The 11467-nt window shown below is 43.6% G+C and overlaps 1 protein-coding gene across 1 annotated transcript; it reads right to left on the bottom strand.

Annotated features, from left to right (window-relative positions):
• Positions 1–1432: 1432 nt before the first annotated feature.
• Positions 1433–10120, bottom strand: LOC103641376 (Embryonic flower 1-like protein). The gene is made up of 5 exons (XM_008664727.3): positions 7469–10120; positions 6593–6839; positions 4909–5363; positions 3744–4831; positions 1433–3422 (listed from the first exon to the last, which is right to left on the bottom strand). Exons 2-5 carry the CDS (start codon positions 6754–6756, stop codon positions 1869–1871), a joined length of 3261 nt encoding a protein of 1086 aa, XP_008662949.1. The 5' UTR covers positions 6757–6839; positions 7469–10120; the 3' UTR covers positions 1433–1868.
• Positions 10121–11467: the final 1347 nt, after the last annotated feature.

Genomic DNA, 11467 nt, shown 5'->3' with positions numbered 1-11467 from the left:
CGATGAGGCAAGCCTGGACGGGTGGACCAAAGCCGTTGAGAGAGGGAGATGGACTGAGGGGCGAGCGCGACAAGGGCGAGGGCGGGGCCAACGACCGACGAGCTGAGACGGGCAGGCGGCCGGCGGGCGGGGCGTCGTGGCGAAGCCGAGGGGCGCACGCAGGCGGCAGGCACACAGCTCGTGCGGGCAGCAGGCGTGCAGACTGCGGAGAGGGATAGAGGGGTGAGGAGCAGCAGGTGTCGGCTGGACACATGTGGAGGAGGGCTGACCTATTTTTTTGGTTTCGTGGGCTTAATTTATGTATACTTGCTATTAGTCTAGCTGGACCACGACCGGGGCTATAGCCTAGGCAGCCCCGGTTGGAGATCCGCCCCTGACGATGGCACCCCGATCGACGACGTGATGGCCTACTAGAGCCTCACCGGGGCTCTCTAGTACCCCACCTTCACCCGGCTCGACATCGCCTATGTTGTCCAGTAGGTGTTCCTTCACATGCACATCCCACGAGAGCCACACCTCACTGCTACGAAGCGATTTCTTTGCTACCTCCATGGCACCCTCGACTACGACCATGTACGATCCTCACTGGCCTCTGAGCCAGTCGTGTACAACGATGCTGATTGGGCCGACCGCTAGACACGTGCCGGTCCACCTCCGGCTACTCCATGTTCTTGGGCACCAACCTCTTCTCCTAGTCCTCGAAGCGTCAACGTATCGTCTCTTGCTCCAGCGTCGTGTCTTAGTACCGTGCCATGGCCAACGACGTGGCTGAGGCGTCCTAGCTTCATCAGCTATTATAGGAGCTTCACACCCTCTCACGTGCGTCAGCCTTGTCAACTGCGACAACATTAATACGATCTACCTCTCCACCAATCCCATGTAGCACCAGCATATGAAGCATGTGGCGATCGACCTCCACTTTGTCCACGAGTGTGTCGCTGTCGGTGATGTCTGCGTCCTCCATGTCCCGACCACATTTTAGTTCATTGATATCTTCACCAAGGACATTCCATCCACGATATTCTCATAGTTTTATTCCAATTTTAACATCTATAAGACTATCTCCAGTAGTTTACCCATCCATATTTCTATATTTAAAGTCAACTCTACAAACAATGTCATCTACATAACAAAATGGTGCAAAATAGTGTGTCGCACGGCCATATAGGTAAACTGCTGGAGGCTGTTTAATGACTAAAGTTGTGAATGCAGAGGTGTTAGTTGTGTGTGTTATTAATGTAATGGGCTTTGGCCTATCTCATGCACATTATCCCATATATATAAAAGTGATTGCTCTAGTTAGGGTTATAATTTTCAATTCCAACAGAAATTAATGCAGGCCCCACTAGAGGACAACAGCTTGTCCGCCTCTTCCAACAAAACCCAATAAAATATTTCAACAGAGAAGCATAATTCATCTAAGATTCGGCCATTCTTCTTTCAAATAAGCTTTCATCAGAGCAGTCTGATGCTATACCAAAAATAACGAGTTGACCACCTTACACATTGCTCAACCACATGACATAGCTCACACCTATACGGCCCATTCTTTTGGGATAAATTTTGAATTGTAGAAATTGCAGTTTATTCTGGGACAGGAGTACCAAAAAAAAAGGCAAAACCAAAAAGAAAAAGAAAAACATTACTATGGCCACAGCCACGCATGCTTGTCTTGTACATCTGCCTATCTACCTACAACACACAAGTTTATTGGGGTTTTCCATGGCAACCCGACATTAGTTCTTCGCCTATGTATAAAACATTTGCACAGAACAAAACTGGAGGCTGCACCCGGCTCCCGGTAGCTGCTGCTCAAAGCCTTCCTCGCTCTACCAATGATGATTGCTTAAACAAAGCCTTTCTCTCTTTCAAAGGGTTCTCATGTACTCGTTCTTGTCACTAATTACAGTGAAATCGGCTGGGTTTCTGTTAGTCACACAGATATCCTTCCTCACGAGCTTATCCAACGGATGAATGGTCCTCCCATTGCCACTGGTCGAAGGCTGACCCGTACCATACCATGGAAACCGGTACTCCAGATTGGCAGCAGAGCTAACAGAACCCAACTGCAGGGTGTTCCATCCTGCCGAGCTCAAGGTCTCGTAGTTTCCTGCTCTGTTGGCATCAGGCGGCCTTGTCCCTTTACAATCACCTAGTCTGTACCCAGACTGCGGCCCGCAGTTCCCAGACCAGTTTGCGATCTCCTGCTGCAGCAATGAACCGAGCACACCGACACGAGGGTGAGGGCGTAAAGGCCTGCGCAAGTCTTGCTGGAAATGACGCCGAGACAAGTCTTCCAGTGTCAGCGGTTGGCTTCCATATGACGTGCTCGGTGACGCATTGTAATGCTCATGCTGTGTGTACTGCGAGCCGAGAGCTTGCGTTTGAAGCTCCATCTGCCGCCTATTAGCTCTTTGGTAGTTTGTGAAGCCTGGAGCTGTTGATGAGTCCATCAGCCTCAGGAGATGTGTTGCAGGCATGGGCTCTTTTGGGTAAAGGCCTGGCTGTCCAGGGATCCTTTGATCGTACAGCCTACCAGCCTCCATAGCCAACGCTGTGCTTGGAACACTTCTCGGCTGATCTACGGCCACAATTACTGGCTGGTGAGCTCCATATGCATGAATGGGAGCTGAATCAACTTCTTGAAGCCTGTTTCCGAATTGAAAACCATATGACGGTGGTGGTGATGGTGGATTCCTTGAAGCTGTCTTGAAAGAATCCCACATTAGCTTCTTTTCCCTGCTGTCCCTCCAGCTCCGAGCAGGCGTTTCAGCAATATGTTGATAGTTTGAAAATATAGGCGAGGTACATGCGATGGTGACTTCATCGTCCCTGTGGAATCGTGTCGGTTGTTCCTGGGCACACTCCAGTATGTCAAGGGCAGGTAATTTTGAAGGGTACGCATTGAAAGACTGTACGATGGGTGGTACTGGTAATGCGTGAACCTGAAGCGAATTCTGCGTTTGCGATTCTGAAGGAGGACCATTTGGAACCTTGGTGCTGGATGCTGCAGGACACTGTGGCAACTTCTGAGTATGTAAATCCTGCGGATTCACGTTTGTAGCCTGTGTACTGGATGATGCATGATCCTGTAAGGACTTCTGCTTACTTTCCAATGCCAAAGGTTTCTCAAAATTAGCATTCGATGAATTCACGGGACAATCCTTGGCTGCAGATTCAGCACAATCAACTTCACCTGCCTTGGGTTGATCATGACAGTTTTCCAAAGAATTGGTGTCAGTCTGAGTCATCAAGTGTCTCTCATGCTGATTTCTGGCGAGAAGTTCAACAATGTCCATGGGGATGTCATCTATCACATTCTGTTTCTCATGCACCTCCTGACTTACTTTCTTCTTATTCTTTGGTATATTCTTCTTGCGGAGGCCAGGCACATTCTGGATCTTCTGTTTATCAAGAGAAACCTGTGGTGACGACGAAAAGTGAATATTTCATAATATCCACAAATCCAGATCAGGGTAGAAATAACTAGTTCAGTTGGCATGCGTGCAAACTTGTGAAGTCAAATGTCAAAAAGTGCCAAAAAATTCTAGTGGTGTACACAACAGCAAGCATGGATGCCATGGGATCAAAGTAGCATAAACACAAATGCACAAACATTGAAGGAATTAAAAATCCTATACTGGACAAAGATCCCCAATTCAGGTCAGCAAAGGTAGGTAAATCAGGTAAATGAGCATAATAATCTATTTTTATATTCAGTAGGATTTTTTCTTTAATCATACCTTTGCCAAACATCTCTGGACAGAGCCTTCATGTCCCATTTGAGGCACATCATCTGGCCTGAGCATGTCTCTCTTTATAATACTGTTCTCAATGTTCTCGTCATGGGCAACTGAAGTGGACTGTACCTTTCGCTTTAGCAAAATCGTTGATTTTTCACTTGAGAAGAACCTCTGTTTCAAGTTCCTGGATTCATCCACCTTCTGCATATTTTGCTCCAGGTTGTCATTCTGTGCATTTACCTTCCCATGCTTGGCACTGGTAGTAGATGGTAACTTTACCTGATCCACATCCCCAACTGAGGGTATAAAATCATGATACATATCATCAGAAGCAACTATATCTGGGTAAGATCTTGAAATAGCAGAGGAATCAAGATTCTTGTGTTCTGAGTCTTTTCTATCTGTTCTAATTTTCTTATGAGTGTTCTTCAGCCAGTTCATTAGAGAGGGTCCATCGTCTACCTTGTCTACTGCTGTGTGTTTTGCCTTGTTCTTGACAGCTCTTGACTGGATTTTGTCCAGTTTCTGATTAGGAGTATCATTATCTTTTCCAACCTCAAGGTGCCTTTTTCTTTTACCACCCTCACAAAGATCAACACTGTCAGTACGGTCCACTTGAACGGCATTTGCAGAAATCCCTACCTGGTCAGCATCTATGAGTTCTGATAAAAGCCTCATCTTTTTTGGCTTTCTCTGACAAAATTTTAGACCTGAAATATCAGGCAGGTCAGTTGATTTGTCCCTTTTCTTCTTACCATCAGATCCAACTTTCCTTTTTAACGATGCTCGGCGTGGACCCTTGTTGCAGACTTGGCTGCTTTTGTGCCCAGATATTTGTTTGCCTTTGTGGCAAGATAATGGTTTACAAACATTAGACTCATTGGGGTCAAAATTAGGAACATCTTGAACTATGTTACTCTCATCTTCATTTGGCATCACACGAAGTTTTGGGCTACATGGATTTTTTGTGCCATTTTCTTCAATGGTTGATATCGTTTGAACATCATCAGGTAAATCGCTGGCATCCTTGGGGACAACATTCAAGATATTTGCTGAGACATCAATATTATTGGGAGAGGCCTGTAAATCTGAGGAAATACTGTCATATTAGCTTATTGTATACAAGGAAAAGTATTAATTAAGAATTCAACATGCCCAGCCATACCTTCTGTCGCTGGAACACTTCTTTCAACGAGTGCCTCTAGAACATTTTCTTCAGCTACTGGAATATTCATCGCAGTAATTGCTTTGTTGCCAGGAGAACTGCATTTTGAATTGCATTCTTGGGCGGTCTTTGAAAGGGTCAATTGATCATTCCCTTGAGATGATTGTTGTTTGCAATAAAACATTCTTCTGGGATCAACCCTATTAGGCAAAATCCGAACAATTGAAATAGAGCAGCCATCATTCATTCCATCCTGCTCGATAGAAACATTTCCAGATGTAGGTCGATGGCCTGAAACTTTCACTCTTTCAAGACATTTTGAGCAATCCCATCGACGATACTTTGACACCAAAAGTGGGGACGAACCATGGTGCTCATCATATTGTGGCTGGCTATGGAAAATATGAGGAGAGCAAAGTTTTGGATCCTTCTTCTGAAGCATAGCAACATAACCCCTGACAAAAGCATCAATCATCAATAAGATTTATGATATATGCATAGACAAATCATCAAATGTTTCCTCTATATAAAAAGAAAGGACCAATATCCAAAAGCAATTTTCAACCATAGGTTGTGCATAGGAAGTTTCACTCATGGATCTCATTTTGTCCTCTCACTTTATGAATGTGTAATAAACAAACAAACAAAGAAAGAAACATTTACACCATTCGTTCATTTCTACTTAACTGGTATTAAACAGAAAGGAAGAACTATATATGGCTAAAATCATCAACTATAACCTCAGAAATTTTCAAATTGAGAGATAAAGATAGTTATCGGAAGGTTATGGGTTCAACCCACGATTCATAGGTGTTGCCTGGTCATTCAGGCATACCCATATCGCCATGGTGAACAGTGGCGGCCTTGCCACCTAGGCATCCAGGTGGACCCAGCACTCGTCGCCTCGCGTTTGAAACCATGGGTTCAATGACCAAGTTTAAAGTATAGAGACCAAACTGAACCATTTCAATAAATACAAAGTTATATATGTAACATTATTTGAAGTATGGGCTCCTTTGAGGACAATACTAATGTCAACTACAAAAAGTAGTTGTGTGGAGCATAAATATACTAGACCATCATGCCAGATCTATACTATCCATCAAAGGAAGAAACAATATATGCAAATCCAGTTGCTTGTGATTGAAACTTTCTGTGAAAAAAGTGACTTGCACTTTAGTGGGAGAAATATATTAGTGAGACAACAGCTAGATGGCATATTAACCATAAATAAGGAGAATAAAGGATTTATTGTAATTATTACCAAATGGAAAGGCTAACAGAGGGAATATATAATATTAAATCTGGACTGTCTGGACACTTTATCAAATTATTCAAAAAATCTAAAAAACAATACAAAAATTGAACATGCCATCCTGATCTAGTTGACTATCTCACTTCTTACATGCAACATGCATGTATCATGCTTGCAGACAACATATGGCTGTATAGGACAGCAAGATGATAAACCAAGCTCACCTGGACGTTGATCAATTGTTGTCACAATAGTGCCAATGTATCACGCTTGCATACAACAAATGACTGTATAATAAGTATGGTTAATTAACCATGCTCAAACAGTACCCACTAAACAGTGCTAGCTACACTGGTAGATAGAAATGCATCGTTTGAATGACAGTCAATGAAAAAATACAGGCATCTACTGAATATAGAAAATGGTTACCTCAGGGAGAAGTGATCGCATTCCTGCTCTTCTGCTGGCATGCCATCAGATTTAGCAACTGTAGATAGGCGCTGTTCTGGTGTGTCATCAGATTCAGCAACTGTAGATAAACGCCGTAGTTCTTCCACTGCTCTAGTTCTACGAGCAAGAGCAGCTGCTTCCATTTGTTAGAAGCACAGCGTGCAACACAACTTTGTCACTTCAGTCTAGTGATCTTGGAACCGAACCAAACACACCTTGAACAGACCTGAAAAAAAAACAGCAAGCATTACATGACTCATCTTGTTTCGTCGAGACTGCAGAAAGAGATAGCTAGTACGCTGATAGAGAACGCACACAGGAATAAGGAACTAGCATGCTTGATTGAATATAGACCTTATTTCGTTTGATGGAATAGAAGACAGCATATATAAACGAGCCATACGGCCGGCACCGCAACAAAGGGGAGGAATGAATGAATACAACCTGTACCTCTAACGAAACCATTCCCAGACTACATGTGTAAAAATAACAACGCAACGTCAATTACCAAATAAGGCAGACTACGACTAAACTTCCATGCATGTGTATATGCCAGCAAGGCTGCTGTGTTAACTGTGACAGCGTTGCCCACTCGTTTCTGCAAGGATCCAGGTAAAGCCCGCATTTTTCGCGACATGAAATATAGGCGGTCACGGCTTCCATGCAGGCGCAGTAACAGCATCCGGAGTGCGCAAAACAAGGAGGTTGGAGATAACAAGGTCCTAGGACAGCGACAGTAGAGCTAAAGCCGACCTCGCGCGTAGCAAGAACGATCTGAGAGGGCCTTAAGCAGAAAAGGCTTCAGAAACCGAAGGCCCGAGCAGACCTCATGAGCTAAAATATTGATTTTTTTACCTGCGCCTTTGCTGTTGCCGTCGCGCTGAAGTGGTACTCGTGTGTGGTTGAGCTTGCGCCGGCCTTTGGACGTCCCTCGCTACACACGGGTTCCTGCGGCGGACGTCTTCTCCAGGCCCGGAAGGATGCGGGGAGTGGATCGGTGGCTGGCGGCTGGACAGAGCTCCTTCTAGGCACGGCCGTCGTCGATGGAATCCGCGCGGTCGCCGGGCTATGCTCTCTACGCCGTCGCAACCGCGCTCGGGTTCCTCCCCGTCGCGCCACGGACCAGATCCGCGACTGGGAGTCGAATCCGCCGCGGGTGGGCGCGGAATCGGGCCGGCTGCGGTGGGGAATAGGGCGGGAGCGGCGCGGATAGGGCGGCGGTGGTGAGAGCTGAGCGGAGCGGGGCGGAGCACCGAGGGCTGCGGACGCGAAATGGGGAAAGGGGAATTTCACGCGAGAGCCAGCAGAGAGAGGCGAAGTGGCGAGGGTTTTTCCCTCTTTTTTATTATTTCAGCGTGGGTCCCAGCCCTGAAAACGACGCTGGCCTTAACAATACGCTCTGGATGCCCTAAGCTACGTCTCGGGGCCCACATGCAGCCACAGCACAGCTGACCCCGCCTGGCCCTGGCACAGGAGTCAGGTCGCCCACACGAAGCAAAGCGAGCGACAGCAGCACAGCGACGGCGCGGAAGCCGATGCGCCACACCCAATCCACCCACACACACCCATCCCACTATCTTTCCTTTTATTTATTCATTTATTTATTTATTTATTTATTTCACCGATCGAGCAGCGGCAGGCAAGAGGCACGTTACCACGCAGGATGAAAAGCAAACCCTAATCCTAACCCTAGACGACACTAATTAACCACAGGCTGGTTAACCGCGAGTAACCCTAGCTAACCGGCGGTGGGGGATGGGGGGTGGCCCCGTCCACGCCAGCAATTGAAAGTGCCGTGCCCTGTGTGGGGGAGGGCTTTATTTGGAGCATTCAAAGAGATGGAGGTTGTTGTCATGCTAGCTTTACTGGTGTTTTTTTTCTTTTGATATTGGCTAGCTGCACACAAACAGTAGCGCACCAAGTATACTAGCAACATGAGTCACCATATATCTATCTACTAACTAATATAAAGCGGGAGTTTCTCCCTTGGTACATCCGCTCGACACAACTCCTCCCCTCGTCCTCCACGCGTGTGCTCAACAGAATATCAAAAAAGGCGCACCTACTAGAATTCGAACCACGGTCTCTAGGAACAAAACACTTGCCTCTAACAACTGCAGCTCATGTTGGTTTGTGTTATATAAATTATGAAATCGTATATGATATATAGAAACTATAGCGATGCATATGGGCAACTAACTAGTGTATTTATTAATTGATAGTAGAAGCGGAAAATCTCGCAAATGAACCCCGTACAATGTTTTCTGGAGATATCATCCAAGTATAATATATTGAATTACGTATCGATCCAATGGCTTTAATAGGTAGAGATGGAGATGCATGTAGGTTGGACGAATTCGAGTGAGAACCCTTGATCAACGTCCCGTAGGCGATGGGTAGCTAGATATAACTTAATTAATACTTGCAGAGTTTCAATGAAAGAATCAAAATTTGATTTGAGAATTAAATATAGTCATAGAATTGAAGGCTCATGACGTAGATTTACCTGGATCTGCTAGCTCTATCATATCAATAGTAAGGCATGTTAGCTGGATGCCACCGAAAAAGATAAGATTCGGGGCACTTAATTAATGCCCCACCAACGTCAGATTATATGGCAATGACTGTTTGCAATGTATCTTTTGGGATTAATAGAGAAATGAGTGGGAAAAAGAGTCTTAGTGAAATTAGTATATGGTATTGCCATGACAATTGAATTACGTCTCGATCCACTGGCTATAACGGATAGATGGAGATGTAGGCTAGGTGACTTCATGTGAGGATCCCTGATAAAGCTTCTGTAGGCGATGGGCATATGGCTACATCTAACTTACTTGCTAAGCTTTCACAACGGAATCAAAATTTGATTTCCAAATTAAATATAGTTGCAAGATCTAAGGCATACAACATGGATTTACCTGGATATGTTATTAACTTCATGACATCAACAAGAAGGCATGTTAGCTGGACTACCACTAGGAAAAATTCGGTTGAGGTGCTTAATTAATGACCCTCCAACGTCATGTTAGCTGGCAATGGTTGTTGGCTATGTATCTGACAGCTAGTTTCGATTAACAGAAGAGAGTGGGACAAGAAGTCTTACTGAAATTAACAAGAATGTGTAGAAAGCTGGCTTATGATGTGTGAATTTACTTGGATCTGCTAGCTTTAGGATATCAACCTGGGAGCATGTTAGGTGAACAACCACTAGGAAGTACTAGGTTGGTGCGCTTTAGACTAATGTTCCGCCAACATCAAGTTAGCTAGCAATGATCATTAGCGATGTATATGATAACTAGTTGGGATAAATAGAAGAGGCAAGTGGGGCAGAGAGTATTACTGAAATTATCAATAGTGTATAGAAGCTAACTAATGGTGTGGATTTACCTGTATATGCTATCTTTAGAATATCACCAGGGAGGCATGTTAGTTGGACTGCCACCAGGAAAGATCGGGTATTGGGGTGCTTAATAATAATTGTCCCACCAGCGTAAGGTTAGCTGTAATGACCGTTGGTGGAGTTTCCGACTATTGGGTTTAATAGAGAAGAGGCAAGTGTTGGCCTTACTAAAATTAATAAGGTTGTATAAAAAGTTAACTTATGATGAGGATTTACCTGTATCTAAGCTTTATGATATCAATAATGCAACATGCTTGCTGGACTACCACTAGATAAAGATCGAGTTGTGGTGACTAAGCAATGTCTGCTAGCACCCTTAGGTTAGCTGGCAATAACATTTGGTGACATATTTGACAACTACGGTTACAAAAAAGACAAGTGGGATAGGGAATCCTACTGAAATTAACATGGGTGTATAGAAGCTGGCTTATGCTGTGAATTTGTCTATATCTTCCAACTTGCCGATATCAATACCGAGTCATGCTGACTAGTTAAACCACCACTAAAAAAGATTGAGTTGGAGTGCCTACTCCATATAATGCCAGTGTGAGAGTTAATTACTCATAGTCAGATAGTGGAAACATATTGGTAGTTGAGATGATTTTTGGAGACATACTGATAGTGGAGATGGAAGAGCGATGGAGTGGTGAAACTAAATGATGTTAATTACAAATAAGAGTGTGTATAGAAGCTGGAAAATTGACGATGGATGTATAATTTTGATGAGAGGAGCATAAATTGTATTGATAAGGAAAGGTAGGGTGGTAGAGAGAATAGGGAGGACTATGGCTAAAAGGAATAAATTGCTCTAGCTAGATGATAGGATATAAGATCCAACAATTAAACATGAATGTATTATGCAAATCTCAAAAAATTTGATTTGAAAAAAAGAAGCAAAATTTACCTCATAAATAAATGGACACCTAAGTTAAGAAGTTTATATGAAGGACTAAAAGACTTATTTGAATGAATGACTTGGTTTTTAGCGGTAACTAAAACTAACAATCAGCAATGCATTTAAACTACTAGAACGTTAGTTTGTTTTTTTTTCCTTTACACACACACATATACATATACATACATATATATTTGCAAATAAAATTATATTAATTTACACTGTTTGGCTATAGATTTGGTTCAACTTTTTTTGATTATTTTAAAGAAATATGTTCGTTTAATAACTAGCAAAATACACAATCCTATTATAGACAAATTCGTTTATCACTTTCTTATATATATTCTTCGGCGCGGCGCATGCATAACTGCACATTTTGTTCTTATCTTATGCTACGTTGCGCACTGAAGCGTGTTGTGTGGATCCATTGATAGAACTACTACTCCAAGCAAGGTATCTTTTTTTTTTGTTGCAAATAATCTTGCCTTTCTACTTTTCATCTTTACTCATATTAATTGTGTCATAGAAAATATATATAGTTATGGATTAAGCTAGGATT

Source organism: Zea mays, chromosome 10, assembly GCF_902167145.1.
Source record: "Zea mays cultivar B73 chromosome 10, Zm-B73-REFERENCE-NAM-5.0, whole genome shotgun sequence".
Classification (NCBI taxonomy): domain Eukaryota; kingdom Viridiplantae; phylum Streptophyta; class Magnoliopsida; order Poales; family Poaceae; genus Zea; species Zea mays.
This window is presented reverse-complemented; position numbering and strand designations above follow the sequence as displayed.